Genomic DNA, 21,963 nt, shown 5'->3' on the forward strand with positions numbered 1-21,963 from the left:
ATTACCGAGGACTGTGATCTGAAAACGAAGTAATCTTAATTATATTACGTCACCTGTCTTTGACATCGCGGCAGCACGAATATTGTTAAGTGAGAAACGCTTTAATCTGACCAAAAGATCTCTTAGAATTTTCCAAAATTTTATTCAATAATAAAAAGTTATTATTGTCATTCTTCCTCACGTCGGTATCCTCACTGCTGAGGGTTGTTATCTCTCGGACACGATGTACTTTTCCTTTATACCACACCACCTGTTCCTATTTTGGCATCGTTGTTGTTGGCGGCATGAGATTTGTGACAAAAGGATTTGGTCTGTCCAACTCAGAGACTTCGACCTCTAAGAAATTTTCTTTCGATCAGTATCAATTGTTCCCTGTTTTGGTGGTTGTTTCCAGCTACGGTGCCGTAATATTCCAGTGCTCTACTCAGAAAGCCCGTAAATCGCGTAAATCGCCCGGAATTCGTAGCATTTACCTACAGCACCACAAGAATAGGATAAGAAAAAACACGTCAAGTCATAAGTCATTATTTATTATCATAACTTTTATAATAATTTATTATATATAATTAAAACTGTGGAAGTGGTCGCACGAAATGTAATCTTATAACTGGACATAATTAGGGCGTCGTTACGATAAAGAGACTTATTTTTTTAATTAAACACTGTAACATGCAAAAACTTGAGCAAAGAAATCGTAAATAACAAACGTACTTGTAAAACAAAGGCACGAACCGTAATGTCTGTGGACGTCGATCGCAATAATTAAAAAAGAAGTAGAACTGTGATACATTCACCCTTTTAAAGATTTTTTCACCTGTAATCAATAATACTATGAATGATATAATACGTAAAATTAACAGATGAAGGCATTAATGGTTTAGTAAATTAGACACAGTTTCAATATTACTTGTATATTGATAAATACATTTAAAAAAACTTTTAAATTAAACGGTTTTTTGATACCCATATTGTGGTGATTGTGGAAAAATATGTACCTATTCCGCCATATTGGAACGGCGTCCATCTAGAATTTTAAATTTTGACATAATCATCGTGTTTTACTAATGTAGCCCTTTCATTTGATACCCATATTGAGGGGGTTAAAGAAAAATATGTAATCCGCTATTTTGTATCACCGGCCATCTTAGATTTATAATGTTATTGATTTTATTATATTGTATTGTCATCTAAATTAAATGTGTGTACCAAATTTCAGATCAATCTGACAACGGGAAGGTGCTTAAATTTTAAATTTTGACCCAAATAAATTCCGTATGGGTCGAACTAAATAAAACCGTTTAAAAATACATAGACACATGTAATGCAAACCATTATAACTATGTAGCATTATCACCAAGGGCACAGAGCTGAATAACAGCACGACAAATATTTTGTTACGCAAGATTTATATTTATAGATTTGTTTTTGATATTCTTGTGGTTTTTATAGATAAACACGAAAATAGATATCGTCTATATCTTATGTTATCTACTTTTTACGACAATATAATCCCCTCCTGCTTAGTATATCTAATCCGTCTCCACGTTCGCCTTAGTAAATACCTATATTGTTAGGATTAGTACAAATTTAGGAATAAAAAGAAGTTGACAATGGCTAACTCTACGAATTCGATAAAAAAAAGTTTGTTACGAGATAAGTAAGAAGCGTTGGTGGGGGGACCCACAAGGGCAGGACTGGTGACCTTGTTAATGTCGTCGGGAGACGCAGGATGCAGGCAGCTTGCAAACGATCGTATTGGAAATTTATAAGAGAGATCTAAGGCCGGCAATAGACTTAAAATTTCACAATATTTTTATTCAAAGAGGCATTTACACTTATGATTCGTCGATTATTTCTTACATTATAAAATAATTAGTATAGTATCCCTTCCGTGAGGAAGCTACCTCCAACTCGAAATGCCGATCTGTTAAAAAGAGCCAGCCAGAAATTCAACACTAGCTTTTTTTTTATTTAGTTTAATAACATTTGAGTTCAACATTATAATATCAATCATGTAAATGAGTCAAGTAACTTAAAAACATTTCGATCGATAAGATTAATTTAATGTACTTTTTGAACTAAAACTAAAAACGTAGGTCCAAGATATCTTGTGTAACTTTATTGGATATGCAAATAAGATTGTAATTGAGGCGAATTTGTTCATAGGAGGGGCTGGAGGAAAGGGCGTGTGGGGGGCGCCCGGCTGTGAGCTGCTGGAGGAGTATGAGGAAGATGCCAACGACCCCAACTACGACTCGGAGGCCGTCAGCAACGGTGACATTGAGTTCAAGCAGGTGATCGTCGAGGCTGAACCCGAGGAGGTGGTGGTGAGATCATTTTTTGTGTTTTGGAACCGGGCTATGGCATAAATTTTTACTATAGACCTTGCGGGTTCGAGGCGGTTAGCCGCAGTCGGCGTCTGGCCTGAGACCTCTTTTAAAGGTTTCGAAGGTCGAAGGCTAATTAAGGAGCTTCGGCTCGAGCCGTTACTACGATTGTGAGGCCGTCCAGCTCTAAGATCTCTGCCGGAGATACTCCATGGAGTGACTACGCACAAGGGATACTATTTAAGTTCATACTACATTTACCCGTGATTTCTCTACGTGATTATTTATTAATGTTTGCGCATTAATTACAACAGTATTTTGTCCCCAACTGATCGTCAAGCATAAAGTATTTTGAGTCCAAAAGGTTAACAAAAACACCTGTCTATTGCTGGATACAATTTAGCCACATACACATGAGCTTTGCATATAACAGTTGTGATGTACATTACTTTAGATATTGAAGGTAAATACCGATTTGATTATGGAAGGTAAAATTACATATAGCTATAACGGAAGAAAATCGACAAATTTTATTAGTATATGCCCGAAGTAGTTTAATCTTACAACGACACTGCAAATTTCATTCTAAAAACGTATATAATAGTACTATCATAACTTTCACTAAAATACTGGTTATCTTTAGTTTTTGTAAAATAAGAAATAAGTGGCACTTTTGAAATGCCTACGTGCAGGAAAACACGCTTGTTTTCGTGTTTATATTCGTAACGTTATCGTTGCCCAAGGTCGTACAAATTAATCGATGTTTTGTCGAGACCGCACGACTAGCACGGAGAGTTGAAGAGATTTATCTAAATGTTATCTGTATTAAAGTACGAACATATACACGCATCTATTTTTTCTATACAGGATGATTGGTAATGAATGTAAAGCTTTAAAGGGGATAATATATAGCTTATTTCATCAAATATTAATAGTTTCAGGTGTTAAAAAACGTAATTATAGTATAAAAAAGCCTTTTAAAAATTTAAATAATGACAAATAATTAGTTATAAGGTTACGGCTTTAATTTGACATATTAAAGAGTAATCATTTTATACAGGATGATTAGAAATGGGTATAAAACCTTTTTGCTTACAAATGAGTATTTACCGCATTTTACACCTATAACCAATCACTTTGTATAAGAACTTTGTTTACCAATGGATGTGTATACAAGGCCTATATGTTTAAACTAGATTTAGTAAATAAAAAATTGATAACTAAATTGCATCCCTGATCTATCAAGCGAATGCTTGTAATTAAGAAAACGCCAATATCAATACATTTAATAGCCCTGCATTAGAAATAATAATTTCTTTTGTTTAGCTTTGTTAAACTCGAACCAATATCAGCAGTTCGTAAAAATTATAACCAATATTGAATAATACGTTACTTTAATGTAATCTTTATTTACATAAATCATGCAAAAATTCGGTTAGTTTTTAGAAATTCCGTATACCTTTAATTAAGTAGATATTTACACGTAATTTTGAATTGTCAATTATTTTAACATTATAAGTGGTAAACTGGGAACGCTTATCTGATGAGAAGCGGCCAAACACTAAGTTGCTCTTTTAAAATGAAATGTAACAATATTATGATATGAACCTTGCAAATGAGTCAACAAAGTTACACACATTTCGATGAACTAAATACTCTTGAATGCTATAATAATATTTATTTAATAACATACTTTTAATTTTAGATTGAAAACAAAGAAAAGGATTTTAGATATAGTGGAAAAAAGTATGAACGGAAATGTTGGTTTACGAATGAGGTGTGTGAGCGGCGAGGAGGGAGATGCGATTGACAATACGCACACGAGATATTTAAGAACAGATGGCCTTTTATGATGTCTGTATACCTTTCATAACCAGACAGTCATGTACCTCAGGAGGTGGCAAACTGGTCTAGTGTACCACAATGATCTTTTAATAATGTTGATAAAAATATGTAAATAGATATTAATCGCGAGTACATAGGGGAACAGTTGTTTACCAACTGCAATCGCTGTGGTAGAAAAAAAAATGAAATCGGCTTGTCAATTCACCGCGCCCGTTGCGACACATTCTATTAAAATAAGACCTACTGTGCCGTTTAAGGTAGGGACGGAGTATCAGCGGGGCGGGTCACGTGATTGCTACCAATGATGAATTATTTACCTTTTTACAGCACATTTAAGGACGTATGTGGACAATCTTTGTGTAATTTTTTTAATATTATTGCCAGACATCGCTATCTGAAAAAAAGAAATTAATTGAGAACAGATGTCATATGGAGTAATTTTGTTATGGGTTTAATGGGTTTAAATTTGCTGTCAATAAATGTATGTTAAATCCTGTTCAAAAATCTTTCAGAAATAATTAACAATATATTGATAAAAAACTGTTTCGAAATTCGAAAAAAATAGATTATTTAAATGAACTATTGCTTACTATCTGAACTTACAGACTTTGTACTGCTAGAAGTTATTGGATTCTCGTATTCCAATAGAAACTATAAATCAATGTATCACATTTCATGAGTGATAAATAAATTTTATTAAATTTAAGATCCTTTGAAATACTGACCAGCCCAGCTGTCAAACTAAGTACAAAACGAACTGTCAAACGCACGAAGCTCATAGCAAATTGTATTATGGACAAAGTTTCAATAGTCAGGCTATTTTCTAAAAATTTCTGAGTATTTAATCCGTTGATTGTTTTTCTACTATGTGTATTCAGACCAGACTCCGATATACATAATGTACAAAATAAAAATGAAACAATTCAATGACATCTGTTTCCGCACTCTTTAAAGAAAATTGATTTAGATCTTTCGACGACTTTAACAGGTGAACGGTTCGAAGTCCCACGCTGCGCTTACATTGAATATATATTAATATATTTTTGTTAATCGTTGTTTACATCAAGCGATAATCCAAATTCTGTATGACAATAATTATATTATCAACGAGGTGTGGGAAACACCGCCCTCTTCGCAAGGCCCACACTGCTTCGTGCGGGTATAATTTCATTAAATTCGTTTGTGGTCATTTTTAACGCGCATAGAAGACATATTACAGCTTAGTTCATTTAATTGCTTTAGAAAATAAGCTTTTTTCATCGCAACCTCAAAGCTCTTGGAATTTTCTAAAATATATTCATTGCTGAACTCTGTTAAGTCGCTAAGTCTTATGTCTGATAAATAGTAAGTAAAAATCGCTTATATTTGTAGATAAACACCGCTATCACTGTAACCACACTCTGTGCCCCGCTATCGCGATGTCGTCGACCCCGCGCGTCTCGGCCCGAGCAAGTCAACTCGCTGCCAAGCTAAAGCACTGTCTATATAAAAGAGTATATATATGAAGTTGTTGTTGCCGAGCCGTCTGTACTTCTTGACCCACTAAACAAGAAACAATATCGCAGACGTTGGTTATCGTGCGTTTTGAAGTTTTTTCATCCATTGCAAAGTTAAATCATATTATATATAAACACTATACTCTGTATACATATATTAATACTAGCTGATCCTGCAAACGTTGTTTTGCAAAAAAAATATTAATTAACAAATAAAAAATAACGGTTTATTGTAGAGGGGTAAAAATTTAGGGTTGTATGTATTTTTGTATGCTGTATGATAAATAAATAAAAAAAATAAAAATTCGCCAAAAAATTAAAAAAAAAATTTTAAGGGTGAACAACCCTTATCACTTAGGGATATGGAAAATAGATAGTAGCCGATTCTCAGACCTGCTGAATACGAATATAAAATTTGGTAAAAATCGGTCGAGCCGTTTCGGAGAAGTTCAAGTTCGAACACCGTGACACGAGAATTTTATATATTAGATTAAGACCTTTATTATCCAAAATATCGCACCTACGTTACGCGGGCGTTCATTGTTACCTATGATCAGGCGCTAAACGTTACGCCCCTTTTTGCCAACTCATATGCAACCTTTGGAACTAATAAGTCATTAGTTGAGATGAAGGATTTTGTCTAAATGTTTACGTTGGATAAGTGTTGCTCGCAACCCGTCTTTTTTTAAATCTATGGGCAGCTCAGTTCAGCAGCAGTAACACAGAAATGACAAATGCCAAGTCGACATGTTGGTTCTCTTGTTCATATTGCTGAAAGTTGTGATACACTATGTTATGTCAAGTTTCGACGTGATCTGATTTGGCCCGGTTATCAGATAGGACTACCTCTCAAAGTTTGCCATCGCTTTTTAGTGTTTTCTTTTCTTTTTCATTTCAAAGGTGGAAATGATGATCGGTCTTGCTCTGTCTCTATCCAGCGATTTCCTGCGACCTTAAGTATTTCGACAGTCTCCCTAGTAGAGGACCTAACTACGACGTGTCTACCTTGTCACTTATCCAGTTGTCTCAAGATTATTCTATATCTGTCCTCTCTCGTTACGTTTTGTTTTTGTGACCATTTCTCTACATTATCATATATCGAAGCATTAATACATTATCTATCCATGTTCTTTAACCCTTTCCACTCCAATGTCGAGTGTCACTCGACATTGATTTTGTTCTACAAGCTCCACTGTCGAGTGATACTCGACATGATGTAATATTTCTTTTTGCGGAAAATTTTAAAACAGGAAAGATTTTTGTTACTAAAATGTTTGAATCACAAATGAATGAAACATATTCTAGAATCGCAAGATACTATAATTAAATTAAATTTTATCCATGCTACATAACCCTTGGAGTGGAAAGGGTTAAGGACCACTTTTATAAACATCAACTAACCATCAAAAATTTAAATGCTTTTTGTCAGAAATCAAAGTGAATTCGTTTGCCTTTCTAGCAAATAGTACGCACTTGCAAGCGTTCAGATGACAGTGTTTGATTTGCGAAGCAAAATAAACATTTCATTTTCATTCAAAAATTATATCTTCATCATATGATGGATAACACATCTTACAGACATTAAAATGAGTGTGCCACCCGTTTGAAAAGTAAATGACACTGACCTGAGAAGAACGTAAAAATCTCAGCAGGATATAGTAACTTTAATGATATATAATTACATATTTAACTACCACTAAGATATACCGTAGGCAAACACGTCATTACCGACCTAGCTTCTACAAAACCACACAAAGGAACTTCGACATTTTTTTTAATTCTAATTATAGAAATTCTCTAAACTTTTTTTAAAATCCAATTATAAAAGCATGAAGTTTGTACAGGTTTCAAGTTTGTGACTTAAAAATTTGCGGATGCGATATTATAAATCAGTGACGTCATAACGTGAAAGCTTTCACTTGGAATAATGCTGTCTTACCTCAACGAAATCTCTTAAAAGTCAAATAGAAGCTACAGGCTCTTTTACTATTGACTTTAACGAATTAAAATAAACAAACGGTAATGTAAGTTATTAAGTATATATTGTGATCAATTTTTAACTACATCAGATGCACATTTGGTGGGACCGCCAGCGACATCCATATCTGTTCTTCAAATAATTGAGTCCTTCATCTGTTAAATGTTAAAACACTGCGCATACTACAATACTTTAAATCGGTGGAGTTTTGTAATTATTTATTTTATTTTCGTATTGTTAATACCCGTGGAATTTTTTTTTATTCTAAATATCGGAGGCCTCCTGTTGGCTTCGTAGTTAACAAATCCTCGAAACCTTCACGAATTTGAAAATCTTGGAGAAAAATAATGGCAAAGACATGACATGTTTACTATGAAAACGGCTAAGAGGAGGAACCAAAGCACACGAGTCCAAAATTCTTTCAATATAAATTCACTCCACGAGACAGGGCAATGTCTAGTATATTTTGTTTAAATCTTAGGGTCCTCGCATACGGTGACTTTTTGTGTCGAGAGATCGGAGGTAAATGAATCGCGACCGAATCGTGAACAAAGGCTTACAGCTAGCGCCCGCTTCGCTACTATATCTATGCGGACGCAAGACAGTCGCTACTGTATTGCCGTGAGCGAGGGGCCTTACTATATGATTCTTTTGTTATGGAAATAAAACATTATTACTATTACTTAAACGGCCTCTTGCGAACATCCATAACAAGTAATGTGTGTGAAAATCGAGGGACACTGTATTTTTATAACAATAAACTGGTATTGTTACAATCGCATCGTAATAGCGGCTGTGTTTCTTTTTGTTTACATTTACATCTTGAAACGAGAATTATGCAAGCGCTCAATGTCGATAATGTAAAGTTGCTGTTACACCAGTGCGATGGACGCGAAAAGGATGTAATGGCAAACCTTATTATACCATTCAAGAGTTTATAGTTGATCGAAATCTTAAAACTTGGCTAATTAACTTATTTACATTATAATAGTTAATATCATTATCTTTACAAACACATTATTAAATTTTGTTCTAAAAGAGCATCTGTTATGTTTCTCGCCGACTATTCTCAACAGATCAGCATTCCGAGCAAGTAGTAGCTTGTAAAGTTGTAAAGTGCTTGTAAAGGCATACTTGAAAAAAGATACTTTCGATTTGCACAGATTTTACAAAATTAGGCAATTGTCCTATGACGCGGTACTTTTATAATGCGATTTTAGGTTCCTTTTACAATGACCTTTTTTGATATAGAGGGGGCATTTTATTCGTTATATATTTGGATTAATATATACTGAGTGATTAGTTTTAGGTGAAAGCCTCAAAGGTGTTAATAGCTTATTACATTTCAGCAAAATGCTTTAAATCAAGCTATAAAGTGATGGTTCTGATAAATGTTGATTTAATTATTTTTTTAGTATTGACTTGCGACAAACCAATAACATCTGGCAGTAAAAAGTCTACAGGAATAGATAGTAAAGAAAAATTAATTTTAATATGTGGCAATTGTAATTTTAAAAATGTTTGCCTAACTATCGTATGACATTATGGTATTTATTCTTTTTTAAGTCAGATTATATGATAGGATGTACCACACAATAATTGATAACAAATGAGCTATACATTCACCTCTAAAGCAAAACAAACGAATAGGCTATGTTTTGCAAAGACAAAAATTTGTGAGTTACTCAACTAATTCTGCTAAGATAGTAAAAACGGCACTTTTTCCATAAAAATCTCGAAATTGAACACCTATCACTAGCTGTCAAATATTTGACGTCAATCAAAATGAAAAGCAGTGTTAGAACTGTTTTGTAGTATTTTTTGCATACTACAAGACAAAAATTATTTGTGGAAAATAAATATTTTTTTTAAATAATGTCAAACATTGCAATCGCTATAGTGACACACTGGCTTTAACGCGATTAGCCCGCCCGATGCATTCTAACTAGGCGGGTCAACGACTGCCCGCGCCACTAAGGACACGGGCATCAGATTTGAATGCACCGCCACGAACATCTGCACGTTAACATGTCATTGTAAATGCTGTTATCTCGCATGTTTTTATAATCGAAGCCGACGCGTTCAGAATCATATTTATTGAATACGCTTTATACTGCCTAATCACAATAATACTATAGCAGCGCGCATCTCGCAGCACTAAACAATGTCCCCGCGGCACTTGCCACACAAAAGTTGAATGGAAGATTTCTGGAATATTATAAAAGTGTATAAATTGTCCATAGAAAGATTTGTTAACTCGATGAAGTTCAATCTTGGATACAAATATTGTACTTTTGTTTCTGGGATTGATATAGTCACAGTTTTTCGGAAAAACGGCTAATGTTTTTGAAACAATACCTAAAACCACATTACACAAAAATGCAAACAAATAAGTAAATTAGCATAGAGTACGGAAAAAATAAAGTACCTATTTTAAAATACAATTATTCCTATAGTTTTTATACATTTCTGGTATGTAATTTTCACGTAGATAATTTGAATTTGTAATTTGTTCCCAGAGGAAGTCGGAACCTGTGATATTGGAGTACTTTGAGCATGGCGACACAGAAGCCGCCGCCGAGGACCTGCTAGAGTTCGTCACCGCCAAACGCAGTCACCTGGTCAGTGCCAACTGCTTTATAACTAATGAACACAGTGTGTGAATCTTAAAATTTTATACTTGTGCTTTATTCCATCGTCATTTTTGCTACCGTAGAACCTCTGCAGCGTAAACCTTACCCATGACTAATTAACTAGACGAAGTCAAGTGTTTGGTATAATAAATTATCTTCAGGTATGTTGACTGGCACCCTCAGTTAAAGCAATAATAAGTTAAGTTGTTAAATAAGTAGGTTAAGAGAATCTATAAGTCTTGATCGATCACAATACCTGAACTGCAAGGTCAAGGTCTGATTGTCATGTACAGCTTCAATTGTTTTGAAGTGGACCAGCGTTGAAGTCGCTTACCCTGGACTTAAAGTTAAATTACCATGGCTTGATTTCGGTTGAAGTTGATTCTGTTAGCCCCGAGGGCTTTTACAGTTTCATTGGAACTAAGTTCACGGAGCGGAAGGGTCCGTGAATTTAATAATAAAACAGAAGTATGACAGACGCATTCAGGTTTTATGATGACGTTCGCATGTAGTAAACTGCTCTGCCCGAGTAGAGCTGTGTAGTGTTGATGTTGTGTATATGCGGCTTGGGACTGCAGCGTGGACCACAGGCGAGCCGGGGATGGATCCGGATCCAACCTCGGTTCGCCCACGCTGTTCACGGTTAGAGAGCTGGCGCCCTAAGAATGGGTGTTATTATCACGGTTTATCATCGATCTCACTCGAACACTCCATATTATAGGAGCACTGGCAGCATGTTGCTGGAACAGAGTAGGGGTCACGTTGTTCACAGATGACATCATCATCATCATCGTTTTAGCCACCGGTTGTTTACTGGAGGGTCTAGACTCTATAACAGAATTCCCCAAACACTTTTTGTGTCGTAGACCCCTTGCCATGTTTTTCCGTGTTGGGTAGACCCCCTACTTACCTGATGTTGATTTCCTGTAAATTTCTAACTGTAGTGAAGTTTAGTGTTAAAAACTTAAAGTAAAAACACATGTTAATTTATACATTTATTAGGTTTTTACAAGTTCAAAATGTATTGCGACCATAAAGCGAATACCAACATCCTACAACTTACACAATTTTATAAACAAATAACATTTTTTTTACTTCATAAGTACTTTTATAAATAATGTAAAGGTTTTGATATTATAAGATAGTATGATGCAAGTAAATAGGTACTATCAGTGTATGTGTTGAGATCCACTATAGTGGACCCCCATTTTCATGTCATGGACCCCCAAATTTTTTTTCGCTGACGTAGACCCCTTGCAGGTTGTCATAGACCCTTAGGGGTCGATATAGACCACTCTGGGAATCACTGCTCTAGACCTTTCGACCTCAACAAGGGTCTACTGTCTATCTAATAAGTGGCCATCCTATGCTGCGGTGCCGCCGATCGGTGGTTGTGTATATCTAATTCATGTGCTCTACCTTAAAAAAATATAAATAAATATAAATAAATATATAAATATATATATATATATATATTAAAATTGACCACCACGCATTACAGAGCGCCTTTAAACTATCTCGTGTAGTTATAATCACCTTTTCCAAAGCATAAGTTAGATACATTACTTTATTCACAGAGTTTACCAACCGTGTTGTCGTAAAATTGTAAATATTGTTCAAATAAACGATGCTATGATCGATGAGATTATTATTTATAATTTAATACTAAACTTCCTAACTACAGGATAGACATACGGGGTGAATGTGTTCATTCCTTGTCGATTAATGAATGGTACGCGCTGTATCCAATAATAACCTTATGAAAATATAATAAGAAAATGCGTTATCAAAATTCTTATTTACACATTAAAATTAATTCATGTTTACTATTCGCCCTGCTAGACGTTATCCGCCTGTTTCCTTCGGTCACGCCATAACTTGAGAACGACTTTACCTTCTTTTTCTTTCATCCTTTTTTATTAGTTTCGTAATACTTGGCGATGAGGTTATTGTGGAAGGATATTACAAAATAAATAGGAAATTGCGCAGAAACTAAAAAAAACTTCGCATAACAATGATTATTGATTCTTTGCGCGTTTGCTACTTCGCGAACTGCATATTTATATTGTCGTTTAGCTTCATCGGTCAATATTTATAGATTACTAGATTATTTATTTCACATTGACCTTTACATTATTCACGACATTTTTATATAAGAATAATGGTAAATCAACTTAGGTGTTAATCTATTAACCCGTTAACTGCCTATAAACATATATGTTAGGGTGCCTACGAATCTGATCTGTACGAAACGAACTAGGCTACATTATATCGCATTAACGACTATAAGACCATAAACAATAATATTTCATTCGTCATTAAATATCTATCGTTCCCGATACTGGCAGTCAACATGTTGCATCCTTTCTCTACAATTGGAATTCACTACAATTATTCAAGTGTCTGACAAAAGGTTTAATATTGCAGGTATGCGAGACGATCATCGAGATAGCCCTGGACCACAAGCCGTCCCACTGCGAGATGGCGTCCGTTCTTATCTCTGATCTCTACGGCAGGATCTTCTCCGCTAAGGATATCGCATATGGTTAGCTTTATTTCTGTTCATGCTCCAGTTGACTTTTTTAATTTTTTTTTGTAATATAACCAGGAAAAGAGGTTTGACGACGACATCAGGTCCGAACTACCACAGTACACGAATCTATACGAAGCAAGAAGATCGACACAGTTCACAGACCCTTATGTTCTGTAAATTCAGTTTAGGTGAAGTTGTAAAAAAACCCAGAGCCAACAGCATTAATTTCAGCAAATTGGTAGGTGGCGTAACATAGTGCGAGACATTTTACAAAAATTGTCACAGTACTCAATAGTGAGCGATACTACGCAAGAAGAAGAAGATTATTTTACATTTTAACCTTTTATGTTTACCTTAAACCTTTCTGTGACTAGTTTTTTAACTCGTAAGTAAACATTTTTTCGCAATTCATTCATTTCATTCCGTACCGTGTCCTCTATAGTTATCAAATCAATAAAGTTAGTTACTATAGTCTCTCACGCATAATAAGTCATATAAATTCGCAACTAGTTTAAGTTATTTCCTGTACATTGTGACGCAATTTTGTCTGTTTGCTCTTTATAACCAACGGTCCCTGAAAATAAATAGTTTAAATTTTTACAATGATCCCTTATTTAACCCTTCGTTCGCCTTAACCTGGATCTGCCCATCTGCCTTAGGACAGATATGTCCGGAAACAACACAAGCTATATTTTATGGAATATCATTTAAAATACTTTGCATTCTAATCGGGATATACTTCAACTTATAGTTTACGTTAAAAGAAATTTCAAGGATTTGTTCCCGAACAAAAAATACAGTGTATCCAAAGTCCAACGCGTCACTCACTCGTCGTAAACTGGTGGCACTGTAGGGTCTGCGTCTGGCAAACGAGAGGTAAACATTCTTTATTGTACACGATAGGATACATTTAAATAGTTTGATGATAATAACCAAAAGAGTACATCGCGCGGTCTTATCACACAAGACAACCTCTTATAGTATGGAAAATATGAAAGTATAAATAGTAGGTTGTTAACGATGTACAAAATACACATGTATATAACATAAATATATACTTATAATAAATGAGCTATAACACGTGTTATAAATGTAATACAATAATAAATAAAAAAATCAAACTGATTTTCATCGCACTTGCGGCAGAAAGAATAAAGAAATAAAAAGAAAAAGAAATGAGTAGGATAAATAATCATAGGTCTAGTAAATAATAATTAACCATTTTCTTAAAAATGGGTAGTGAGTTAGCGCGTCTTATATTCAGCGGCAAATCATTCCACAATCAAACGGCCTGATTTACATTAAAAATTGTTACATATAAGACACGAAGTGCATTATAGTAATGATAAATAAATATTAATAAAATAGTGATTATAAATCTTTTAAATTACATTTAGGGTTTGTAAGGTAGATATTGATATTGGTAATGGCAGTAGAGGTGTGATAGCCCAGCGGCAGAAGACTGACACTTGCGATCGTAGGTCGCGAATTCGATTCACGAGATACAATGTTACGTAATTCACATTTTGCTTTAATTAAATAAATTTTATTCTCTATTCACGAACAACTTTCCAGAGAACGTGCTGCGTCGTCCTCTGCTTTTCGTAATACGACACTCCGATAGCTAACCCGCCTGCCAAGCGTGGCGATTGTGGTATATCCCCATAGATATTTTTGGGGAAAGGCCTATACCATGCAGTGGGCGTCTATGGCCTAAAACTACGATGGAAGCTACTGTAGTTTCAACGGCATTATTGATTTGAATCTTCTTTAGTGAGAATTGAAGAATTTTATACAATTATATTTTTATATACACAAATTCACAGTTATAACGAAAACATGTTATCTCTGTACGTTTTACGTTTTTCAATTTTTACGACGATGTATGTATGTTTATTGATATGATTTTCATTTTATTTATTTTTTACATGACATGTTGTGAATTGCAATTAGTTCTGTATTTATTTATTATTATGTATTTGTATGTTATATGCAAATTTTATTGACGTGAATAAAATAAAATTGTGTTTTATTATATATGCATAATTTATTAAAATTGTTTTTGTAACTCGTCAGCGTTCGAGAGGCTGTTGGAGAAGTTGCCAGACCTGGTGCTGGACACGCCTGACGCTGCAGTTTTGTTGTCCAACTTCATAGCGCGCTGTGTGGCCGACGACTGCCTGCCGCCGCGCTTCGTGCAGACGCAGGCGAAGGCCGAGCTCAACGCGCACGCCAGGTGATTTCACTTTAACATCACGACGGTCAATAGACACCAGCTCGGGCACAGATGGTTACCTCTAGCTATTACATTAGATATTCATCGGATGCCGTCAAAATTATAGGTTAGTCTCTTTAGGGCAACCAGATACTGAATTAGGCTGTCACTATGAACATATTTATCACATTCATGGGTGTAAAACAGGACGAACCAAGGCCATGAGTATGCCATCATGCCTTCGAGATATATATATCTTACCGATTTAGACGGTAAATGCCAACGAGATATGTATGTCTCACCTATTTGGACAGTAAATGCCATCGAGATATGTATGTCTTTTCTTTATTGACTTGTATTTTATTTAATTGCAAGTAGAATTTGATTTTGATTTGTTTGTTTGTAAAAAATAATTCGTCGTTTTTATTAATGTTTAAATTTAATATGTTAACAATATAATAAACAAATGACTTCAAAGCAAAGTAACAATTTGTGGCATTACAATTATTTTTGTGCTTGCCTATCTAACAATAATTAATGAAAGAAATTCAAAGTTTTATGTTATAGCAGTCCAAAAGTGTGCTTTACTGTATTGTAAACTTAAATTTTAATTATATTAATATCACGTCAGCCGATAGATGGAAAGCATGAGCCTCTTTAAAAGTCTCCGCAATGACCGGTCTTGGGCTCGCTTTGACCATGTCGTCGGTACCATTTAGTGTGGGGGGCCTACCCACTCCGCGAATACCGGCTCCCAGTCAATACAGGAGAACCTTTCGGCCTCGTAAAAAAAATTAGAGAAATGTAAAACTGAGGAATGAGGTGATGAATGATTGATATCGTGATATGAAAGAGAAAGGCAGAAGATATGTAGAAAGAAAGATGAGGTATGAAAGATTATAAGAAGAATGCAAGAAAAGGGCAAAAAAAATAATAATTATTAAATGGAATGAAACGACCCTATCCTTCCCAAAGATACGAGAGGCCCCGAATAGCGGGGGTCATTAAAAAAAACCTTTCGAACTCGCCTCTAAACTTCGTTCATAATACTCCCCATTGTTCTCTGGGTGATCTTAAGCCTTCTTAAGGCCGAACTTAACGGATCAATAATTCTATTTATGCTTTAAAAGACAATTTAGTTACGAAAACGCAAGAGTAGCAAAATGTTTGCTTATAATTGCATAGCGGTCAAACTAAAAGACAGTCAAAAAAAAAAACCTTATGTCAAGGCTAGATTGATTGATAAAGCCTATAGTTGTATTAATACATTTTTTTTTAAAGATGATGAAGGTGATAAACACATCTGGAATTAGTACCACGCTGACTCTCACATGACAAACAGAGAATTTATAACAGGAAAAAGTTGAAAAATTTGTGTAAAAAAAGTAATTATCGCGTTTCTTGGCAGGTTTTTCGCATTATAGTCAAGTAGTCGTGTATGTATAAATACACAGTTGAATGTACATTATATTAACGTCTTGATTTAGAAAGTACCTAAAAAGACTATTCAAAATAATTAATATTTGCTTCACTGTATCCCCACTATAACAGATCAGCTGTTATATACTTGGTGTTGCTACGAAAATATTTTTTGTGAACCGGTTATCTTATTATTGTCTGCACTTTTTTTATGAGGCCTCCGCTATTGGGACCTCTCCTTCCACCCCTATTTTGTTAGGAACAGGGTATTTTATTTCTTAACTATTTTTTCACATGAATTTTTTTATTTTCGTCCTCGTCTTCCATAGTTCACAATATCCTTTTTTCTTCCTTCTATCATTCCATAATTCCATCTTCCTTTCTCAATTTCCATTCCTTTCATTTCATCCATCCTCAAACACTTCAGTTGTTTTTTCTATTGCAGTATCACAGCTTTTATTAGTTTATTTATTTTTCTCTCGTACATCAATTTTACATTTTTTATTTTAATTTCAATAAATCTATCTTAATAAGATTAAATGTCTAATAAGATTTACAATATTTTATGTTTAACTGTGTTTTATTCTTATTAATTACATATTGTGCAACTTTCCTGAAGAATTTGTGGACGGACTCTCTTGCATCCTTTTCCAATATAATGGTGGCGAGTGTGGCCTACTCAATCTTTTTTCCTATCCGGCATTCGGTCACGTACCGGAGCCCTCCAAATGCGGGGCATTCTGCTACCAGGTGGATCACGGTTTGGTCCACGCCCGGTTCACAGAAGCACGAGGGGGGTCCTCCCTGAGCTTAAACCTATGAAGGTACTCAGAGAACCCCCCGTGCCCCGTGAAGAGCTGGAGCACTTGTATATAAGTCACAAAGACAATGCAAATGCTAAATGTTTTTATTAATGTTTCCAGGCAAGCTATCCATAGAGCGGAGACGTTGCTCTCAATGAAACAAGGTCTAGTGAGGCTAGACAACATTTGGGGATTCGGTGGTGGCATCAGGTGAAGATTGTTTTTTTTTTATAATCCAAATTTTATATGAGAAACGTTTTTCATCCTTTTATTTAACTTTTTGAATGAAAAGTTTCGTTTTTTGTATAGCAACATTAATTTTTCAATTTAAAAACCTATCAACTCTTTATACATTGTTAATACCAACAGTGGCCAACCTTTCTGCTGCAAATAAACAATCTTTTAACACACGGTATTATTTATTAGCAACACAAATGACAGCACCGTAATTAAGAGTTACATGTCTAACTCGCGAGCTAGTCCAGAGGAAATACGGTCCTTAAGAGAGTCCAGGATTGAACGGGTGAACGTGACATTGCAGTGGGTGTCCGATTGGGGTGATGCCAATCTTGTCCAGTTCAACCCTTACAAAAAACAGGCGTGTCTTTTCTCCGCTAAAAGGTGTAGCTTCGAAAATGTATCCTTACCGATTACTAATGATCTAGGGCTTTCTAGGTATTACCATCACCTCTAACCTCAACTTGGGCCAACGAATTGAGTCTATGGCACATGTGGCGTCCAAGAAATTATCAATTCTTTCAAAAGTTCGGCGGTAATTCAGCTCTAAACAGCTTCCTAATCTGTACACTTCTTTTTAAAAACTCTCAAAAAGAAAACCACACAACCTTGAGTATCGTCGTCAAGTTGCCAGCTTATGGGTTTTTTATAGGATGCATTTTGGAGAGTGCTCAAAGACTCTTTTCGAACTGATTGAGCCATTTCCATTCCGTTATCAGACTACTGGGCGCAGGCAAATGTTTCATTCAAACGTTGTGGACTTACCCAAAACTCGTACGATTTGACAGCTTGTTTTTTGTAAGAGTAGCCTGAGTTCATTATTCCGGATGAGTTGAACTCTGGAACCTTTAAAAGTAGAGTGAACAGGTTTCTTTTGGATGGGCGTGTCCTTCGTCTTCATCTACACTTTCCATCAGGTGAGATGGAAGACAAACGCCTATTCCATTACAACTATAAAAAAAACTGAAAATGTGAAAATCCGATCCTGCGGCCAGTGCTGCTAGTCGATTTGACAAAAACTAAGAAATCATTAACATAACTTTTGGTACAAATTTTTCGTTAAATTTATGATCCCTTCTACTTTTCATGTGTTTTAAAATAGTTTTTTGTTTGACAACACTGAAATTTTTGTTAAAAATAAAAATGATTCTTTTGACCACTTTCATATCTTAATCTACCAGAACTCTTATCACAGCTAATGTATTATTTTAATAAATTTTTTTTATCTTAATTGGTGTATCAATTACTACAAGACTCTTAATGAAGGCTTACTGTTAATATGATTGTTATGCTACGTTTATCATATATGATATGTATATTGATTCCAGGCCCGTGAAGTGGCTGATCAGACAGATCCAGCTGCTTCTGAAAGAGTACCTGACGTCGGGCGACCTCGCTGAGGCCATGCGTTGCGTCAGAGAACTGGAGGTGCCCCACTTCCACCACGAGCTCGTCTACGAGGTCATTCATCGTTTTCAAATATTTAGATCACCACCCAACTCTCGTTTTATATGGTTGATAAAACAAAAAATCTTAAAATATTTTCTTAAAACATGGTGCAAAAGAATAAATTACATAACTATTTATTACAAAAATGAAATAAGTGTAATAGCGGAAATTCATTCAACTATTCATCGCTAATTGATAACAAGCATACACATTTATTGCACGGACTGATCCAAACTAAAAATCAGTAAATACATTACATATGTCTTGTGCAACTTTTAAAATAAACAATTACAAAACAAATATTTAATTCTCAGATTTTTAATCTTATATGCCCACACACATATCACATACACAATAAATTTTCCTGATCACTAACACACGAAAACACGCATCTGTGTTTATCATTGAAACCAATATCCTTTAGTACCCAAGTAAAATCTATGGCCTTTATTATATATATATATATAGGTGATGACTTGGACGGATTTGTCTATAAGATCTTATTAGGAATGAAGCGATTCACAGACAAACGAAAGTAAGTGACATAGTCTAGAATTGGTAACTTGAAGTTGTAGAACAGGTGATCCCATTTTGAAAATCTATGGGTTGGTCTATGACCAGTAGTAGAGATCCTAAGATTTAAACAATATGGCACCCCAGGGGTCCATTGTAGACTCAATAGGGTTGTTTGTTGGCGTGATAAACATTAGTAATTACAATTAAGGAGTCCATGAAACTTTATCTGGTTTTTATTGTTGCTACTCTTAATGAGGAATTTTCTAAATGAAATATGTGAGAATTGATTCAAAAAAATAAAGTTTGTTATCGCATTTTTGTCACAGCATCCTTTAATTAATTAATCAATTCAAGCCATATTTTTTTCTACAGCTGAAATCCTAGTTTAAAGTCATCGCCGTAAGTTATACCTTATTCTCATATTTTTGTTGAGTTTGGGAATATGGTAGAAATATAGCAGTGGGGGAGGGGTGGCAACCGGAAACAGCTAAATTTTTAAAAGTGGTCTATGAGAAAGAAGTCTGTGAACCATCTGGAGAATACTTGTAATTAAAATATGTACTTTCATAGACGGTGCTGTTGGCCGTGGAGGCCATCAACTCGAGTGTGGAGGAGCAGCTGTGCACGTTCCTGGCGGAGTTGCGGCGTTGTGTCATTGTCACTCCTGACCAGATGGACCGCGTGAGTATAAACAAAACACTTACGGGAGTCGCCCAATCAACCAATGGTATACTAGGATCGCGATAGTACATCAAACATTAATCCCTAATGCTGTCTCGCTCGCACAGTATGTACGCAAAATGTACAGATATAGCGGCAAAATAAAGAGGCCAAATTATGCAAGAGAAGCGAAGCACAAAGAAGCGTAGGGACAAGCCAGAAGACATTTAAGAACCAAATCGATTACCAATATTGAATACAGTGTTTTTAAACGTTCGACGAACTTTTACTCAACGACCTATCTCCTACACACTTTTTCTACAGAAAGTTTGGACCTCTGTGAGAGAAAAAACGTCAGAGCTCATATGCAGCTGAAGATTTGGACGTCGGAGTATGGCACGCTCTTCTCCCCACGGTCCCTGAAGTCGCAGTCACAGACTCTGAGAAAGAAAGAAAATCAAATCTCCTCATAGACACCTAGACACCTGGAAATCGGAGTAGGTTACACCACGCCCTTTCCAAACCCACGGCCTTCGGACCATCGCTCGTGCAACGGACGGCCGTTGGGAACGGATTATGTACTATGTTAAACCCAATTAATTTATTTTCAATTGTAAAAAGGCCTGTTTATAACTAGAATAGTTTTTGTTTAAAAAATAGTGTTTTGGAGCAAGCCTGTGCCTTGCAGTGGGCATCTATGGACTGACATGATGATGTTGATACCGATCATGTCGAGATTCTGCTCTATCGCTCATGAAATACATCCAGTCACTCCATCCATTCAGTCCAGTGAATAAAAGATCGCAATGAACGGTATTTCACAGCTCGCCTCCCGCTAAATGCCGCGATCTTGATGTGTTATGTCGTAGATCTGAGGGCCTACCTACTGTATTGAGAGACATCCTGTATACATCATACCTTCTGTAGTAACAGCATTCCTACACATATATTTTTTTCTCCTTAGTTGCTCTGTTTTATTTTTAACATTAAGAAATAGTTGTAAAATATAATTTTTATACTTTGCAGGGTTTCCTTCGTGTGTTGGAGGACATGTCAGATATAGTTTTGGACGTCCCGCTCGCGTACATAATGCTGGATCGCTTCGTGGAGCGATGCCAGCACAAGTTCAGACTGGGCGAGGAAGTCCTCAAACGGATGCCCACTAGGTACGAAAGACTTAACTCTAAGCACACGTCAAATAACGTCTTACAGTCCCGCGAGTGTCCGGCATTTAATTTGGCATATCAGTTACTATTTACGATCGGCCAAAATCTTTAATTAAATTTTACGATCAGATTGTTAGTTTTTTGGAGATAAGCCACTTCCCAAAATGTGGCATCCTTGCAGGGGCCATGCCAATCTTTTCTGTTCCAATTTTAGCTTATATGCTGCCGAAGCAAGTCAAGCATATCAAGCATAAAACTGTCTTGATTTAATTTTAAACAGCATTGTGCTTATAGCATAGTGCTGGCACTATTTAACATATACAAGATGAATGGATTGAAAGGTTTAAATGCATAACTCATTTGTCAACAAAGTTTCACAAAGCCATGTCTACACAAGTTCAGACTGAGCGAGAAAGTCTTCAAACGGATGCCTACTACGGTGCGGCAATCTTGTAACTCTAGACAAACGTAAAACAGCGTCTTAGAATGTCGTGAGTTATAACACCTGGTATTTGATTTTGCTCATCAGGCTAAAGACTAAAGAGATTTGATTTAGTATATATAATGTGATTGTATATAGTTGTGTTGTAAAAACGGGTATATAATATTTGTCAACAAAAGTTTTAAAACTTACATTTATTTCTAATCAACATGTATCAGTTACAAATACTACATGTTAAATTAAT

General features: G+C 35.4%; 1 protein-coding gene and 1 non-coding gene across 2 annotated transcripts in view; one reads left to right on the plus strand and one right to left on the minus strand.

The window, feature by feature from the left end:
- Pdcd4 (Programmed cell death 4) overlaps positions 1 to 21,963 on the plus strand; it is a 36,705-nt gene that overhangs the window by 12,362 nt on the left and 2,380 nt on the right. Inside the window, exons 2-9 of the mRNA XM_068769680.1 lie at positions 2,167 to 2,327; positions 10,166 to 10,267; positions 12,707 to 12,824; positions 14,889 to 15,048; positions 17,370 to 17,459; positions 18,815 to 18,947; positions 20,022 to 20,132; positions 21,138 to 21,277. Coding sequence (XP_068625781.1) covers positions 2,167 to 2,327; positions 10,166 to 10,267; positions 12,707 to 12,824; positions 14,889 to 15,048; positions 17,370 to 17,459; positions 18,815 to 18,947; positions 20,022 to 20,132; positions 21,138 to 21,277 — 1,015 coding nt within the window. The remainder of the gene's footprint in view (positions 1 to 2,166; positions 2,328 to 10,165; positions 10,268 to 12,706; positions 12,825 to 14,888; positions 15,049 to 17,369; positions 17,460 to 18,814; positions 18,948 to 20,021; positions 20,133 to 21,137; positions 21,278 to 21,963) is intronic.
- On the minus strand, positions 21,416 to 21,520 carry LOC137926458 (U6 spliceosomal RNA). Its single transcript, XR_011107710.1, has one exon. It is a non-coding gene; the product is annotated as a U6 spliceosomal RNA (small nuclear RNA).

This window comes from Battus philenor, unplaced genomic scaffold (genome assembly GCF_028537555.1).
Source record: "Battus philenor isolate CCGP_79_NKW_IND1 unplaced genomic scaffold, ilBatPhil1.0.hap1 SCAF_29, whole genome shotgun sequence".
In the NCBI taxonomy this organism is placed as follows: Eukaryota; Metazoa; Arthropoda; class Insecta; order Lepidoptera; family Papilionidae; genus Battus; species Battus philenor.